The following is a 19,539-nucleotide window of genomic DNA, read 5'->3' as shown; positions in this document are numbered from 1 at the left end:
GATAAGCTCACCAGCTTAAATATAAACCCCTATGTCACTAGATGGGTTGGAAACTGGCTCAAGGACAGAACCCACATGGTTAGAATTGCTGGAGCCATGTCAGACTCTAAACCAGTTACAAGTGGCATCCCACAAGGCTCAGTCCTGGGACCTCTCTTGTTCGGTATATATTTCTCGGAGGTACAGGCCAACACGGAAGGACTGTGGCTGACCAAGTACTCAGATGACTGCAAACTGGCCGCCATAATAGACTCTCCAGCCGACACAAGCATCCTCCAAAAGGGCCTCATAGAAACAGACAATTGGTGCCAGAGCCATGGCCTCAAGCTAAACGCCAAAAAGTGTATAGTCATCCCCTTTGGCAAAAACAAAGTGCCCACAAATTACCACATAGGTGGTAATCCATTAAGTACAGAAGAAGTAATTAGGGACCTGGGGACCCAAGTTGATAGCAGTCTCTCATTTGACAACCACGTGGCCAAAGTGGTTAGAAAAACATTTTATATAGCCCACCTAATCATGAAGGGATTCACATCTAGATCAGGGGAAGTCATCGTGCCTCTTTACTCATCCCTCATCAGGCCCATAATTGAGTACAATGCCCTTTTGGGATGTACCTTACCAGACACCTGCAGCAACTGGAAAGACCCCAAAAGTACCTCACCAAGAGGATAAAAGGTCTCAAACAGATGACATATGCTGCCCGGTTAAAGAAACTCCACCTCTACTCAGTGGCATACCGCCTGTTCAGGGGCGATCTGTGCCTGACGTATAAAGCAATGTCCAACCCGGAATTAATGGACATGCTGCACCTCAGAAAATCCAAATCCCATCGAGCTACGCGCTCGAGAGACTTGAACCTCAGCACTGAAATAAATAGGACATGCTGGAGGGACAGATTCATAACCCAGAGGCTCCCTTCACTCTGGAATAAAATCCCAGTTCAGGTTAGGCAGAGTCCCTCATTGACTCTCTTCAAGAGGAATCTTGATGAGTGGATGGGAGATCGTAGGTTTAACCCGGGTATCACTTATGTGTCACTGATAGACAGAGGCACAGTATACTAACCTCGAAAAAGGGCATAGCAAAATTAATTTAAGATGGGTGGCGAAAGCCAAACACATTCTGGCTAGGCTTATAAATGCCCAAGGGCAGATAGCCTAGTATGAACCTATGAACCTATAAATGCACTAAACACTGGTCCCAACCATGCACCCTGTGGCAACTTTCTGCTTTCAAACCACACCAACATGTTACGCTCCACCTCCACACATTTTTCAATCAGACTTTTAAGAGCCAACAGTGACAGATGGCAGATATACTGCATCGACAGAGTTCTCGTTGTCCAACTTGGGCCCGACCCAGTCACAGAACTAAATCAGACTTTATCGACAGGCCATCTGTGATGTGAAGCTATCAAGTCAACCATTGGTCAGACTTGGAAACTACACCAGCCTTCCTGTGTCTCTTCAATAACTCTCCCTGGAAGGAATGCTGAAGGGACAGTATTGCTACACATGAAGCACCAACATTACAGTATCTCTATTTACTAGAGAAAAACTATGTGTAGAAAACTCAGACAAGGTTTCTTGTAATACTATCTCTAGCTTTCAGAATGAACTGTATCTGCGTTATACAAACTATTAGGCATGACAAAAAAAGTAAGCATCTTAACAACAGGAATTTGGTACAGATAAAAGGACTTCAGCACTTTACCCTAGGGTTTAATCATATAAGTGAAGAAATCATCACCTGTGGCCCTTGCTACCTCAATAGTGATAAAATGACTCGATATATTAGAAAGTGTCAGACCTTCACAAAAGTAGTATTAGTGTCACTATAAAAATAAAGTGAAACATATCGGTTTAGTATAACTGAACACTGTGGTTAGACATGAAAACAGCACATATGAACAATTATTAAAAAATATTCCTCAATTACTGGGATGGAATCCCAATAAAATCACATACAAAGTAACAAATGCAATAAATTATCTTTCATATATACTGAAGCTGCAATGCAAACACACATGGCACGTTCCATTTGATGACAATCACTTGCACAGAGAAATATTGTAAGTGAAAACCAAGTAGCAAGAAAAGTACAGTTTTGTACCTACCATAAATGTAGATGTTCGAAGATCCACATTGCTGCAGTCCTTACACTTGGGTATAGCGCTGTCCTCGGTCGGCCCGAATACGGTCATGGCGCATTAAACTGACGCCAGGACGTCAGGGTATAAATCATGACCATATCCTCAGTCTTTTCTTGCCCCAGATGTCAGAAGACCCTAAACAGGGTAAAATCAAAATTACCAAACACTAAACACCCCACACCCAAACTATGTACAACTTCTAACAATTATCTAATAAAGTACTAACCTAACCACACAACCACCCCTAAACACAGAGGACTGCAGCAATGTGGATCTTGAACATCTACATTTATGGTAGGTACAAAACTGTACTATGTTCTTCATCTCACATTGCTGCAGTCAGATTCCCAAAGCAGAGGTAAGGGAGGATGGTAAATCAAATAGAAGCAGGAGCTGTCAAAATGCCCTGTAGAATAGCAGTGGCAAACCCAGCCCTAGATTTAGAGTAGAGGGAAGGTGGTAGTGCTTAGAGAAAGTATGTACTGAACTCCAAGTAGCTGCCTCCAAAATGTCCTTAGTTGACACCCCTTAGAAAGGCTGTAGAGGTGGCAGTAGCCCTAGTGGAATGAGGTCTGATCCCTGTTGGGATCTGCTTGCCATGCTGAGAATAACAAAAGAAATGCAAAACCCAATCCATTTAGAAAGAGTTTGCTTTGACACAGGCTTGCCCTGGGTACCTAAAGCAAAAGAAACAAACAACTGTTGCGACTGCCTGAAACCCTTAGTCCTATCTAGGTAGTAGCGTAACTGTCTGTAAAGTATGCAAGATCTTTTCCCCTTGTTTTGGGGGTCTGCATAAAAGGTAGGTAAATGAATAGACTGGTTTAAAGACACACTTGAGACCACCTTAGGCATAAAGGAAGGGTTAGTAAGATACCCTATCCTTATGTAAGATCAAGAAAGGCTCAACAGCCATAAGGGCCTGCAATTCAGAAACCCTTCTTGCAGAGGTAATGGCCAACAAAAAAGCAGTCTTCCATGACAAATATTTTAACTCAGCCGTAGCTGCAGGCTCAAAAGGTGGCAGAGTGAGCTTTTCCAACACATAATTGAGGTCCCAAGCTGGAGTAGGGGCTCTTCGTGGAGGTCTTATGTTCTTTGCTCCTCTGAGAAATTGCTTGAACAAGGAATGAGAAAACAAAGGTGGATCACAGTCATAGTGAGCTGAAATTGCTGCAGCATGAATTTTAATGGAAGAGAAGGACAAACCCTTGTCCAATAGTTCAGTAAGATATAGAAGAGCCACACTTAAATCAGGCTCAGAAACATCCACACCTTTGCTGCACTCCAAAGCAAAAATCTCTTCCACTTGCATACACTTTCCTTGTACTAGGTCTCCTAGCTTCCATAATCACATTCAAAACTTGTTGAGGAAGTTGAGCCCTGCTATGAGCTAAAACAGGATATGCCATGCTGTGAGATGAAGAGAGTGAAGCTTGACATTGAGTAGATGACCGTCCTTTGAGACAACAGTTGAGGAATTAAAGGCAGGGGCCACGGTGGTTTCCTTATTAAATTTCTCAGTAGTGGGTACCAATGCTGTCGGGGCCAATCTGGAGCTATCAGGATCATTCTTGGTTTGTCCTGGCTTACCTTTAGCAGAACCTTTAGAAGTAGAGGAAGTGGTGGAAAGGCATATACATGAAGATTTCTCCAACTGAAAGAAAGAGCATCCGTTTTCCAAGCTGCCTGGTGTACCCTTTTGTGCAAAACTTTGGCAGCTGGTGGTTTAGAGGAGAAGCGAACAGATCTATGTCTGGAGTTCCCCATGACACTGTTAATTGCTGAAATACCTGAGGATCCAGTTTCCACTCGTGGGGATCCATGATTTGCCTGCTTAACACATCTGCCAAGGAGTGCTGCACCCGGCAGAAACCTTGCCTGAAGATCCAGTTGTAGACTGAGAGCCGTTTCCCATAGAATCATTGCTTGTCTGCATAGAGGGTAAGAATGGCTTGTTGATGTACCACATGACAGTTGTGTTGTCTGTTAGAATCAACACCTGTCCCGAAGAAGTAATTCCTTGAAAGCTGTTAATGCAAACTGGACTGCTAACATCTCCTTTAGGTTGATATGTAGATGTTGTAGTCTGGCAGGCCACTTGTCCTGTATCCATTTTCCATTGAGATGAGCCCCCCAAGCTTTGTCTGAGGCATCTGTTGTTAGAATCTGACTTGCCTCCGGCCGGGTCACAGAAAGTCCCTTGTTTAGGTGACATTGCTGAGCCCACCACAAGAATTCCTTTTGGATGCAAGGTATTATTGGAATGACAGTGTCCAGATCGTGGCAGTGCTGTGTCCATAGATTCTTGAGATACCATTGTAGCTTCCTCATATGCAGTTTGGCATTGGGAAGCACCAGAATACAAGATGCCATGAACCCTAAGGCTTGAAGGACTGTCCTTGCAGTCAGCCCGGACTGATGTGATAGTTGTTGGAAGTAAAGGGAAAGATTCTTTTGTTTGTCCGGGGTTAAGAAGGCCATCTGGGCTGCTGTATTCAGTCTCACACCCAGAAAGCACATGTCCTGAGAGGGTACTAGACTGGACTTTGTTTCGTTCACAGAATACCCTAGGCATCTTAGCACTGTTATCACATACTTTAAATGCTGTAGAAGTTCGTCCTTGCCCTGAGCCAGAATCAGGCAATCGTCCAAATAAGGGTAGATCTGTATTCCTTTCCGTCTGAAGAAAGCTATCACTGGAGCCAGGACCTTTGTGAATACTCTGGGTGCAGTGGATAGGCCAAAGGGCAATGCAGAGAATTGATAGTGTGAATCTCCAGCTGAAAACGCAGATACTTCCTGCAGCTTAGAGTGATAGGGACATGAAGGTAAGCCTCTTGGAGATCCAAAGTTACCATCCAGTGATCCTTGCCCAGGAGGGTAAAAGCTGTTGCAATGTCAGCATCTTGAACTTGGGGATGTCCAGAAAGGTGTTGAGGATAGACAAATCCAGAATTGGTCTCCACGTGTTCCCCTTTTTGGTACTAGGAATAGGAGAGTAAAATCCTAGGCCCCTTTCTGCCATAGGCACCGGTTGTATGGCCCTATCTGTGTCAATATGGATATTTGTCTGTGAGCTTCCAATTTGTGTTGGGGCGGAATATCTGGCATGCCCTTGAACGGTGGTAAGGTATGGAAATAAAACCTGTAACCGTGGAGAATGATATCCAATACCCATCTGTCTTGGGTAATTAAACTCCAGTTCTCTTTGAAAAGTGTCAGTCTTCCTCCTAAAGGTGCAGGCGGAGGTTCTGGCAGTTGAAAAGGTAGGTCATTGTGTCTGTCTACGAAAGGGCTGACCCCTGCCCTCCCCTGAAGACTGTGCAAGTGAGCCCCCTGTCCTAGATCTAAAGGAACCCTGAGCTCTGCCCCTAGACCTACCCCTAGACTGGGAATCATAAGAAGGGTATGTCCACGCCTTGCTTGGCCAGTTTCTGCTAAACTTTGGTGGTTGAACCTGTAAAAAATCTTTAACAGTGTGCATAGATTTAGCTTTGTCCTCCATTTTCTTTAAAACTGCTTCAACAGGCTAACCAAACAACACATCAGATTGTAAAGGGCATCCAAGATCCTTGACTTAACATGCTCAGCTAAATTCTGATCCGTAACCAGGCGTGCCTGCGAAGGACAGTACCAGTGGCAGCCACCCTGGAAGAGGCCTGTACAGCATCAAAACCACATTGTAAGGAATGCTTACCCACCTGTTCAGACACATGTACCAGATCTTGTAATTCCTTACATTCAATACCTTCTGCCAGAGCATCTACCTTAGACTTTAACTGTGAAAGGAGATAGATTTGATATCTCAGCATGTGGAATTGACAATTTAAAGCCCTCATGGCTAGAGTTGAAGAAGTATACACTTTCTTACCCCATCTGTCTAAAGCTCTTGCCTCTTTGTCCTGAGGAACTGGATTTTTAGCCACAGAAGCCTTAACCCTTTAGGCCCCTGAGTAACTGTCTCTGGATCTGCCCTAGGGCTTTTAAAAGATACTTGTGAGCTTCAGGCACCCTATAGTATCTGTCCGGTTTAACAGGAGCGGGAGGTAAAGAATCAGGGTTAAGGGAAGCCTCTGCAAAAACATCTTCCACCACAGAAAGAACAGTGGGTATAGCTAAAGGCCTATGCTGAGGTAGAAACAAAATTCCCTAAGTCTTTTCCTGGAATCAGAGAAATCCTGACCTTCCCATTTAAAATGCTCCCTCATGGCATGGAGAGTCTCTGAGAATGAAAAATCCTCAGGAGGAGAAGCAGAAGGGGTGGAGTCATCCACATCAGAGTCAGAATAATGAGAAAACTCCTGTAAATCCTCAGCAAGACTCAGAAATATCAGAATCCTGTTCAAAATTCCCAAATTCAGGATCCACCCTAGGCCTTTGTCAGGAGGGGGCAAAGAACCCCTAATCATAGTAATTAAATCTTCAGCCATCTTAAGCATATGTCTCTTGGGCACAGGGCCTGAAGTACTAGGAGGAGCACATGCTACAGCTGAACCTGGCCTACTCTTGGAAGAAGCCTTTGTAACAGTAGGGGAAGGCCTAACCACCTTAGGCAGAGAGAGAACAGCTACCTGAGAAGCCCCTTCAGCCTGGCCTACCTCCTGTGAAGACACATCCTGTAACAACAAAGTCTCCCCTGGGATTCTAGAAACTTCTGTTTGGGCCTCTGGCACAACCGTGCCCTCTAAAGAACCGGCGTCCAGGTCGGCTGGAGCCTCTAACCTAGGCCTAGGTGTTTTGTCCTTGCGCTTCAGCATCCGGCGGCATTTTGTAATTGCACCGCTTCGAAGACTAACCTAGCGCAGTCTAATCTCCTCTTTTTGTTAAATCTAAGAGGAACCCAACAACGTCGTGCTCAGGCCCTAAACACGGTATACACAAGCTGTGGTAGTCCCTATGTGGTATCTGTTTCCCAAGAAATACAGTTATTTACTTTTTCTGACATCCGGTAAAATACTGAGGCAAGAAAAACCAAAATATTCGCCAACTTGGATTCGGTCTGAAACTCCGGTTTCGAAAATCTCAGACGCCAACCTGCACAAATTTGCTTCTGCATCGGACCACGCGGCAAAAAGACTGAGGATATGGCGTCGGTCATGCGCATTTATACCCTGACGTCCTGGCGTCAGTTTAATGCGCCATGACTTTGGTATTCGGGCCGACCGAGGACAGCGCTATACCCAAGTGTAAGGACTGCAGCAATGTGAGATGAAGAACATCAATTGAGCAGTATTAAGAAAATAAGAAAACTGTGCTGTCCTGCAACATGAAGTAAGAAACACTCACCTAAGCATCTGTAAGGTATCACCATGTGGGCATGACTCTCACACTGTCTGTGTCCTCTTTTGCACCAGTTCTGGATGGTCACAGGCTGATTGGCCTCAACGACATTAGTAATCTGCAGCTCTGGATAGACCTAGGGGGCACAAAAATAACATAGTTTGTTTCCTGTACTGTAATGTTCCACTGCTGCATCTCACCATATCATTAATGCAAGAAGGAAAACTGCCTTACACCTCACCTCGACTTTCCTCAGAAGTCCTGGAGAAACCTCACATACAATACCTGCATTTACTTATTTATTTATGATTTTGCTTAATTTGTTTATCTATAACATTTCACTCCCAGTCAAAGGAATGTCCCTCTGTATGGAAGCTAAACACCGTAGTTTTCCCATTTTGCCATGTTTATCATACGTGCTTCCTAGAACAATAAACAATGCTAAAAACACAATCTACATTCAACTGCCATGGGTAAGAGCCATCATATCTTAAAAGTTTAAGTAACAGATGCAAAAAAAGCTGAGAATAATAACTGTCATTTTTTTTATGGCTGCTGTGCTTAAAAGAACGGCCTCAAAATGACTTCTCAAAACTTTTTTATTTCCTGATGGTATGCATTTGAACAAAATTACTTCAATACATGACAGCAAAGTTATTAAAGATAATCTACAAAACACACAGCTAATGCAGGTAGTAATGACCTGACCTTAAAGGGATGCAGTATCATGTCACTTTGGAAAAACAAGGGGAGTAAATCATAAAAAGACATGATAATTAAAAATCAACAGACAATGGTACACAACATGGTATCTACCAAAGTAAAAAGGCATATATTTTACTCTACGCAAATTCCATGTCTACTTACTTCAGGAAGATCAATGTACTACTAATACCCTGCTTATCCAATTCATTATTGAATACAGTGTAGCATTCAAATGAGTCACCTGAAACTACCTAGAGAGACAACTTTTTTTACTACAAAAATCATGGGACTGGAGAACTTAAACTACTCAGAAATGTGTAAGGAAAGTACAGTTGTGTACACTTACCATAAATGTAGATGTCCGAGTGTATTCACTGTTGCAGTCATCACATTTGGGTTATCTGCCTAAAGTTAGCCCCCAGCCGGCCTGAACACTAGAGTCTTCGGATTTCTGCGTCTGGTGCTGTTGCTTCTTCCATGACGTCAGGTCGTCAGGGGTATAAAACATGCAGCCAACACCATTACATCAGTTTTTCTTGCCCCAGATGTCAGGTGCCCCCACAATAGGAAGCAATTATATGGTATGGTACACCCCCATCAAAAAGCAAATACACATGAAGAAATATATACCAAACCAGAAAGAAGGGTAGAGCCAAGAGAAGTTAGGGGGCTGGAGGGAGGGTAACCAGGACTGCAACAGTGAATACACTCAAACATCTACATTTATGGTAAGTGTACACAAATGTACTATGTTCTTCATGTTTCACTGTTGCAGTCATCACATTTGGGTTAATTCCCAAAGCTAAGGAAGGGAGGAGGTAGTTAATGAGCATTAGGGCCAGCTGTTAAGCCCTGCAAGACTGCTGTGGCAAATCCAGTTCTGGATTTAGAAAAGATAGGCAGGTGGTAATGCTTGGTGAAGGTATGTACAGAGCTCCAGGTAGCAGCTTCCAAGATGTCACTGGTAGGGACTTCTCTGAAAAATATCGTAGAGGTAGATGCAGCCCTGGTGGAATGTGATCTTATCCCCTGTGGGGTAGGCTTTCCATGGTGCTTGTAACAGAAATTAATGCAATGGGCTATCCATTTGGAAATGGTTTGCTTTGAAATGGCTTCCCCTCTGCCCCTGCAGCAAAGCCAACTAGCAGCTGCTCAGATTTTCTGAGAGGCTTAGTCCTGTCCAAATAGTATCTAAGTTGTCTGTGCACATCCAGAGAGTGCAGTATCCATTCCCCTTTGTTTTGTGGATTAGGGAAAAAAAGTAGGCAAATGAATGGACTGGTTTAGGGCCACACTAGACACCACCTTGGGCATAAAGGAAGGATTAGTCCTGAGGGAAACCCTATCTGCAAGGAAGACAATGAAGGGTTCCATTGCCATGAGGGCCTATAATTCAGACACTCTTCTTGCTGAAGTGATGGCAAGAAGTAAGGCTGTTTTCCAAGAAGGAATTTCAACTCTGCTGTTGCAGCTAGCTCAAAGGGGGGAAGAGTGAGCTTTTCCAATACAAAGTTAAGGTCCTAGGCTGGAGTGGGAGCTCTCCTGGGGGGGGGTCTTAAATTTTTGGCCCCTCTAAGGAATTATTTTAGCAAGGGGTGAGAGAAGAGGGGTGGCTCAGTATTATAATGTGCTGAAATGGCAGAGGCATGAATCTTAATTGACGAGAAGGATAGGCCCTTGTGGAGCATTTCTGTTAAGTACTCTAGAACATGAGATAAGCTGGGCACTGTTGTGCCCATCCCCAGAGCCTGGCTCCAGGAACAGTACCTTCCACTTTTCAGCATAGGATTTTCTGGTACTAGGCCTCCTTGCCTCCAGAATGACATCCAGCACCTGCTTAATGAGGGATGCTAGATGTGGGCACATGGAATTAGCCAGGCTGCAAGGTTCAGGGTTTGAAGCTGAGGATGCAGAATCTGGCCCGCCTGCTGGGACAGCAGGGAAGGGTTCTGAGGCAGGTGCCATGGTTGTTGCAGTGTCATACTGTGCAAGACGGAGTACCAGTGCTGGCGTGGCCAGTCTGGTGCAATCAGTATTGTCCTTGGCTTGTCCTGTTTGATATTTTTTGAAGACTTTGGGTCGGAAACTCGAAAACGAAAATTTCAGGAGACTGCCGACTGGCACTTGCGAACTGCTTCTGCTTTGGGTGCCACACGGCAAGAAAGACCGATGTAATGGCGTCGGCTGCATGGTTTATACCCCTGATGACCTGACGTCATGGAAGAAGTGACAGCATCCGATGCAGAAATCCGAAGACTCTGGTATTCAGGCCGGCTGAGGGCTACCTGCAGGCAGATAACCCAAATGTGATGACTGCAACAGTGACACACGAAGAACATCTGTAGTTATGTTGTGTTTCAGATATCCTGCATTAAAGTTAACCTCCATCTGATATACAAGTCAGTTGGCCAGGACTTGGACTCATCCCTGAATCTGTGCCACTCACTGTGACAGGATGGTTGAGTTGTGTGGTTTGGAATTAATGTAGTTGAGACACATGCGTATTTATTCTGTCTCTAAGCACCACAAACATGCAAACCTGACCATCCACCACAGTCCTCCAAACAGTGAATGTCAACTGCAATCCCAGATCTTCTCGATATCAACAAATGTGTAAATGAGTGCACAGATATCAATCAGTGTAGATCACAGCAGCACCGGTCTATGCCTATAGACACATACTAACAAAAGAAGTTTGCCTCACTGAATATAATGCACATCAAAAATGACAGCTGTGTACCTGCAAAGTTACTTCTGCACACCATCTCTCTACCAGTGCTGCCAAAGGTCACATACTCACTCCAGCCATGCAGATATCATACATGAGGCCTCATTTGCATGACATATGCCATGAAATTGTTTATCTGTATAATCCACAAACATTTCTGCTCAACTCCAGTCTTTTCTGAACTGCCAAAGCCTTACAGACTGTGAAAAATGCCCACTCTTGTTTAACTCACAAGGCATCTGTGAACCTGGCCCAAGGTCTGACATAGTTCTCTTGAAAGTTTAAACTTGGAATACAGCACTGGAGATACTGACACCATAGCACCAGACTGAGAAACATAAAAGTAAAACAAATTTTGCAACAAGAACAGATACATTACACAACACCTTCAAAGACTATGGAGAAAGGATTCCACTATAGACAGAAAATGTAATTTATTAATATCCTTCAAAATCAATCCAGATACATATATCAGAAGTAGAAAATACCCACATGGCACTAAAGTTCAAAGGGCAGTAGGTTTTAGGCTTGACAACTAAAATGCTTTGGATATGACCAGCTTTCCAGTGGGAATAAGCCACTTAAAGATGCTGGGGCCCTGTTAGAAATGTTTCAGGAAATGGATGGCTGCTACTGCTGCTTCCCAAGTCACATACAAACACATCACACATTAACCATATGGCATAATGTATAAAAGTGCTGTCCACAACCACTACAATAACAACAGATATAGCTGGCAAGGGAGTCCCCACGGCTCCTTACAAAAGTTTAATCATTCCAACTAAAAACAAAATGAAGAAAAATCCAGAATACAAACGTTAGCAATACAAATACAAAATGGTGCCATTTTAAGTACCAAAATACTTTTTAAACTATAACCAAACCTTTCTCCTACAGTCTTACAATTTTCTCTTGGGTCAGAACCCTCAGTCTGAGAAACACTGGGAAGCATTAGAATCCATTACAACTTGATGCTTCTAAATGTCTGCTTTAAAGTTATGTAGTAAAATATCAATGCTCTCCACTGTACAGTCTGCACCATGTGATTAAGTGACATTCTCCTTCCATTAACATCAGAATATGAAACCATGAGGGATAATAATACACTCAGGTTAGCTGGTTCTTATTTCTGCAAAGCCCAGTTCTAAAGGATAAAGAGCACAATTAGCTGATTCATAACAACAATTAAATTGTCTTTAAGAGCTGCGTTCTCTAAAACAGCTTTTCTGTTACTGGAAGAGAAAGCGAAGATGAAGTGGATGGCACAGACAATACTTTACTTGACAAGAGGCTATAAACTTTTCTGACTTTGTAATTACTGTGCATGACCCACACTGGGGATTACACTTTTTTCCCAACAAACTTGAATGGCTCTATACTACATCAACATGCTAATGCCTGTAATCAATCTTATATTTGCTTAGTTTTCATTTTCACATCCAGTAAATTTCACTATAAAACAATTATACATATTTTTATCATACTCACCAGTGACACAAGCACTTATTTCCACATGGGAAGACTCTGTGCACGACCTGGGGTGAAACAGTAGTTTAATGAGAATGGACAAAAATGTGGCATCTGACAATGGCATCTAAATACCAGCAAATTTTAAGGAGTGCTCAGGGCCTATAATAAAAATGAATAGACTACCTAACATCTTGAGTGAAAATTTCTAAAGATGCAGTAAGCCAGAAAGTTAGTTACAGTGGTCCATTAAAACTTGTGAAAAACATTTCAAAGTGAAAGTCATAAAATCAGTTCCAAACTTAAAAGCAGTATCTTAGCTGCAGCAGTTTTCCATTATAGGTGTGTACTAGGCTAATGGCCCTGGAGCCTTTACAAGCCTAGCCCATAGGATTACCCTGGCATCGTGCCACCTGACCTTAGTTCCTAGTGCCTCTGTCGAGTAGAGCCACTGGAGTGATCCCCGGGGTGAATTTTCTATTTCCCATTCACTCAAGATTTCTCTTGAAGAGGGCCAGTGAGGTGCTCTGCTTGACATGTATGGGAAGTCTATTCCATAGCATGGGCAGTCTCTGGGTTATGAACCTGTCCCTCCAGCATGTCCTGTTTTAATCACTAGAAGTGCTCAGCACCATACCATACTAACAGAAGCAAGCATAGCAACATCATTCATTCTCGCTTACCAACTTAATCCATTTTTAGGGCCATAAGGGAGTCTCCAGTCTATCATGGTACTAAGCAGGTACAAGGCTGAAAAACTAATCTGGGACAGGACAGCAATCTATTGCAGGGCGCACACACCTACTGAGGATGGCAGTATCACTTATGGTGGGTGACTAGGATGTGAAAGGTAATCACAGTAACCGACAAGAGACCTCCCAAAGCAGACACTCCAGCCAAAAAACAAACTGCAGAACTAAGTGTTGTGAGGTAATGTTAAATGTTATCCAGGTTGTCCAAAACATCAAGTAATAACTCAAACAGACCTATAAAGTCACATTCAAACAGTAACCTGTGTTAAAGTGATGCACACAAGACCAAGGATAACTTCCAACAGAGATAAGTAAAACACAAAGTGAACATATACTCCCAACAGAAGTCCATGAACCAACAGTCATTTGTACTCAACAAAAATAATAACTAAGGGGTGGTTATGATGCCATCATTAGTATGACACAAAAATTAAAGTTATCACCACAACTAGGCGTCTGTGTTGTCCATTTTCATTCTTCCTCAACTTAGGGGGTTACAGATCCGATCCTTGGATCCAACTCGACTGCATTCTACAGACTTCAGATTCAACTCTCCAGCTCCTCCCTGTACCCATAATGCCCTAGTCCATCCCCAATACCTCAGATTGAGTTTGCTGCCATAAAGGTTTCAGTATATTATAGTAGAAAAGAGAAAATTACAGCAGGGCTCAAACCCAGAACTACAGGTTCCAAAAGTCTACCAGGTCACTGCAGATGATAACAGGAAGGGGGAAGGAGAGTTAAAGTAGTATGAAAATGGACAACGCAGATGTCTAGTTACAGTGAGCACAAAACTTAAATATCTGATGTCATCCTTTTCATTCTTCCTCAACTATTGGGACAGAGTCCACAGCTAAGTACATCTTGGCTGGCCCTAATGGAAAGATGTGAAGGAGAACTGCTGAACCAAAGGCAGCTCTGCTTCTGGAAATTAAGTCCAATTTGTAATGAGTAATAAAGGTATGAGCTTTAGACCCAGTAGCACCTGCACAATCATCATCAACAGAAGTTCTAGGCCAGAAGGCAAATGAGGTACCAATGGATCTAGTTGAATGGGCCTTATGTGGTTTTGGTAAGGAGAGGCCTTGCTGAGAATAAATCCAGGAAATTGTAATTAGTTATCCATTTGGACAATGTAACTTTAGAAACTGAAGAACCCAAATGTCTAGGTGAAAAGGAGATAAACAGCTGGCCTGTTTTTTCTGAACACTCTTGTTCTGAAACATAGTAGTCTATATACATCTAACACATGCAGCATGTATTCACCCTTATTTGAAATTTTTGAGAAGAATACTGGTAAATTAATGGCTCGATTTATATTTGATTCAGATGCCACTTTTGGTGAAAAGAAGGATTAGTTCATAAAGTAACCCTGTCCTTATGAAAAAAGTGTAAGGAGCTTTTGATGAAACAGCCTGGAGTTAGGTAATTCTTTTAGGAGAAGTAATAGCAACTAAAAGGCCGTTTTCCAAGCCAGGAATTTTAAGTGTTTTTGCTGAAGGTTCAAAGATTTGTTGGGTTAAGCCTTGCAGTACTACTGTCAAATCTCTGGGAGGTAATGGGTCTTTTACTGGGGGTCTGAGGAGGAAAGCTTTACATAACTTGGAATCAGCCAGACAAGAAGTATTATCTCCATAGTGAAAGTCTGGTATAGCTGCCAACCATACTTTGATTGTGAAAAACCTAGCACCTTCCTTGAAAAGAGAAAATAAAAACTCCAATATAGAAGAAAAAGGGGCAGTAAAGGGATCATGATTTTTTAGGGCCCAAATTAAAAATCTTTTCCACTTGCTCTTTAAATTCTCTTAGTGGAAACTTTTTGTGAAGACAAAAGAATATTATAAACCGAAGAAGAGAGCCTGGGCTGTCCTAGCTATCAACAGAATTAGATAAATCATGTGGTTAACTTGAGGGCTGTAATATTGGGATGTTTTATCCCTGAAGGATGTGACAGGAGATCTGAACTAGAGTCCAATATCCAAGGAAGATGAAGAAAATGAGCAGCTGATCTGGCAAGGCTAGAAGGAGGCAATGAGGATAGCCAAGCTCTTCAACTGGCAGGCTTTCTGTAAAAATTTTGGAATTAGAGGTACTGCGCATAAGCATAAAGGAGACCAGAGTGCCAAACGTGGACTAGTGCATCTTTCGGTGACTCCTCCGAGGGAAGGGGGGGGGATCAGGGTTAAGTACCTGCCACATTTGTTGTTGTGGGGACAGGCAAAAGGTCACAGCAAGGTTAGTCCCAATGACAGATAATTTCTTTCACCACTGATTGATTGAGAGACCACTTGTGAGGCATCAGAATGGACCTGCTATGTTTGTCCGTTAGTAAGTTGGATTTCCCTGGGATGTGTGCTGCCACTAGAAAGAAGGTGGGGGAGATCACCCATTGCCACAATCTCATAACTTCTTGACAGAGGGGGTGCAATCGAGTTCCACCTTGTTTGTTGATAAACCAAACCACAGACATGTTGTCGGTTTGTATTGCAATGGTCCCTAGAGGAAGAACATCTTGAAAATCCTGCAACACCAGAAGGACTTCTCTCATCTCTAGGACATTGATATGCGAACTGGCCATGCCTTGGGCCATCCTTCCCAAAAAATACCCCCATCCCAGTTGGGAGGCATCAGTGGTTACTGTGGCTACAGGGGGAGAGAGAACAAAGGGGTGATGTATAAGAGTCTTGTCCAAATGAATCCACCATTGAAGATGGTTTCTGCCTACCTGAGTGAGTCTGACTGGAAAGAAAAGAGGCTGTCGAAGAACAGACCACTGAACAGTCAGAGTCCACTGCAGAATGTGCATACAGTAAAGTGCTAAGGGACTAATAGTACAGGTGCTGCCATGGAACCCAGAGCATGCAGAAATAATCTAGCAGGAGAAGCAGGATGAGAAATTATTTGTTGAACCTGGGACTTGGTTGTGGTCACATGATGAAGGGGCAGAGAAACAGTCTGTTTAATAGCATTCAGATGAGCACTGATGAACACCAGGCTCTGAACCGGTAATAGTTTTGATTTGGGCATGTTGACTGTAATGCCTAAAGACTGGCAAATTTGAAGTAAAAGGTCCATGGTCTGTCCTAGGAGATTCCTGGTTGGAGTGGTGAGGAGCCAATCGAAGTATGAAAACACCCGGCATCTTTCAGTCTCAATGAGCTGCTACCACTGCCATACATTTGGTAAACACTCTGGGGGGCTGTAGATAGTGCAAAGGGAAGGGTTCTGAATTGATATTGACTGGCTCCCAGCCAAAAGCACAAGTGTCTTCTGGATCGTCTGTCTATTTTGATGTGATAGTACACATCCTTAAGTTCAGTTCAGCACATCCAATCGTCCTTGTGTAAAAGAAGTAGGATGGACTGAATTGTGACCATTCAGAACTTTGACTTCCTCACATACTTGTTCAGGTTGCTTAGATCCAAAATCAGTCTCAGGTCCCTTGTCTTTTTTGGCACTAAAAAGAACCTTGAGCAAGCTCTGAATCCTCTTTGGTCTGTTGGGACGTCCTGGATGACTCTCTTGACTAACAGCTTCTGAATTTCTTGAGCTGCAGCTTCTCTCTGACTGGGTGGAATGTCAGGAAGCTTGTTTATCTTGGGGGGCGGTGCTTGGAAAAATGGTATAACGTAACCTCTGGATATTATGTTTAGCACCCAAGAATTTTTTTGTTAAAGTAGCCCAGGCATTTGAGTGCAAGGACAAATGTCCCACAACTGCCTCCAGAGGTGAGCAGTCAGGCAGCCCTTCAGGGGATATGAAAGGGTTTATCCGGAAAAGAATCTTGGAAACCCTGATTTTGTGGACCTCATCTGCCATGAAAACAGCGTTTTCCATTTGAACTCCATCCTCTGCCTCTGTGGGAGTTATCTCCATGTGAATCTTGGAAAGATCACTGGGATTTACACAACCACATTTTCTTGCCGCCTCTGATTTCTTGAGAAGGATTGTTGAGGGGTAGAAAAGCAAATCCCTATGACAGAGTGCGTCTTTCCTTCCTTTTCACTGCAGGAAAGTATTTCTTTCACAGAGGGGACAAACAAAGAAGTTCCATCAAAGGGAGCATTGATGAATGAATATTTGAAAAGCTCCACACAATCACATTGTTGCACCCATGTACGTATTCTTACAGCAATGCCTGAACCGGTGGGCCGTGAGGTACCTTCAGTGGCATACGAAATTAGCCTCATGGATGTATTTGATATAGATAAAACAGTGGTCAGCTGTGAGGCTGTCTAATATTCCTATGGAGACTTGGACTCAGAGACTGAGTGTTCCTTAGTCAAATCCCTCTGTAGTCTTGTAAGTGCACCAAATAGTTCAGGGACGACAAGGCAAAGGTCACTGATGCAAGTACATGCTTTCCAAGTCTGTCCAGCATCCTAGACTCTCTGTTAGATGGATGGAGAGAGGAGTTCTATTCTGCAAGCTCCTTCTTGGTGTTGCCATCACATCGACAGGGACACCTTTGCTCCAATGTGGTCCTTCTTTCAGTCAGATGGAAATTCTGTCTGGTTGGTGAGAGATAGGTTCAACAAAGTCTGGTTCCTTCCATTCGCAGCAAGAGACTAGGTCGATAAGCTTACCGGCCGGGGGAGCTACTCAACATATTGATGGGCCAAAACCAAAAGCTTCCATGAATACAGACTCCTCAGGGCATGGGTTATCTGAGGACCAACCACCTTTTTGCTTAAGGATTTCCAAAATGTCCTCAAAAGAGACATCATCAGATGGTGATCTGAGGGAACCCTTCCCCTTCATCGAAGTCAGTATCTTTGGTGGGGGATTCCATATGGGAATCTCTGAGCCTCCTTTTGCATGTTCTCTTTCGGTGAACATCTTCAGTTGGATGTTCTGGACAGTTGTTCAAAGAGAGGGGCAGTACCTCTATGAGGAACAACTGGACACTGCTTGGTAATGGCTGTCCCTGTGGAGTAGGTCTGATGGGATCAGAGCTCGGAACCAAAGGAGGACAGGGTGTAGGATCTAAGGAAGTAAGACAGACCAGGTCTCTTGAATGAGAGAAAACCCTCTCCACAACCTTGAAGGCTCATGGACACAGGGAAGCCGTGGCCTACCTCATGGGAGAAAAGCTCTCCGAAGCAGGCAGGCCACAACACTGACCAGATCTGTGTCTCAAGGAGGAAGCCAGACACAAGCTATCTAATGCAAAGGCTCCAAGGGGCAAGGAAGACTCCGACAACATCGGAGTCAATCCCAGCCTCATGGATCCGATGCATCATCTACAAGATTCACCTTGACCCGAGGGAATTTGAGCAAAACTGGTCAGGGATACAGTTGGGGTCAAAGACATGATTCTCTTTGGCTTTGACACCTGTACTCTCAGAACTCTCAGATCCTGGGGCTCTGAAACTGAAGGACAAATCATAAAAGGAGATACAATAGTATGTAAGGTGGATGAAAGGCTCACAGATCCGATGGGAGCTGGAGCTGGAATAACCCCATCTGAATCTTAGCTCTGAGGAACTTCCTCATCAACCTATCCACTTTCACTTCAGAGAGACTTTTGGAGGACCTGATTGACGAGGTGGTAGACTGAGGTCTGAGTGTTTCAACTTGGTTTGTATAAGAAGGGAGTGGAGCCGAGGACATATAGAATCTATGACAAACTTGAGCAAACAAATTCTCAGCATCCTGGCACTGAATCTGTTGGCCAGTATATTGGCAATATCTGTTGGCTCGGTATAAGAGGTACCACTATGCAGCAGCTCAGAGCTAAGATGGGTATTGTCATGGAGATTCTTTACATAACTATAGAAGGCCTTGTGGTTGTCTTTACTATCTGCTGCAATTCTGTTTTCATAGCTAGCTTTAGAGGATTTGATGAGGGAACTCAACTTTTTGTTGAGGCTGATAAGAGAGTTTTTCCACTCTTGGGACTTCACCTTATTCCGCATCAGTTTCTTCCTCCTGTTGTAGAGTTTGCTTATGACAGGGGACCACCAGATTGGCTTCCTTTTTTTGGAGGAGACATCTTGGTTTTATTGGGTATGGCAAGATCCATGCATTTGTGTACGGGTTTATACAGTGCATTAGTATATGATTCGGTCATGCAACTATTCTCCATTTGCATGGGTGCCATGAAGTTAGCCACCTCTGTTTTTAGGAGCCCAAAGTTAGCTTTGAGAAGTTTTTCATGGTGCTTACCTTTGTGGGGTGGGTGGGAGAGATGTTGACTTCCAAGGTGATAGTTTGTGGTCGGATCTAACCAGGGAGAAAATGACTATTGGTGTAGAGCAACGGTCGCCCATGTTAGTAATGACCAGGTCAAGGATGCTGCTACCTCTAGTGGGGGAAAGAATGAGCTGGTCCAGGGCACTGGAATTAATGAATTCCAGGAAACATTGAGCAAGTGTATTGGTACATGAATAGCTTTCACAGTTAATGGAGGGGTAGTTGAAGTCGCCCAGTATGAGAGTGTTAGGTTG

The 19,539-nt window shown here is 43.5% G+C and overlaps 1 protein-coding gene across 4 annotated transcripts in view; it reads right to left on the bottom strand.

Moving 5' to 3' along the window:
* LOC122801775 (amyloid beta precursor protein) overlaps nt 1-19,539 on the bottom strand; it is a 3,200,820-nt gene that overhangs the window by 2,065,965 nt on the left and 1,115,316 nt on the right. For all 4 annotated transcript variants that reach the window (XM_044071354.1, XM_044071353.1, XM_044071356.1 and 1 more), the window contains exon 3: nt 7,445-7,574. In XM_044071354.1, coding sequence (XP_043927289.1) covers nt 7,445-7,574 — 130 coding nt within the window. The remainder of the gene's footprint in view (nt 1-7,444; nt 7,575-19,539) is intronic.

The sequence above is a fragment of the Protopterus annectens genome, chromosome 5.part0, assembly GCF_019279795.1.
Source record: "Protopterus annectens isolate FY-2018-M chromosome 5.part0, PAN1.0, whole genome shotgun sequence".
In the NCBI taxonomy this organism is placed as follows: domain Eukaryota; kingdom Metazoa; phylum Chordata; order Ceratodontiformes; family Protopteridae; genus Protopterus; species Protopterus annectens.
Note: the sequence above shows the minus strand (reverse complement) of the source record. Positions and strands in the feature narration are given on the sequence as shown.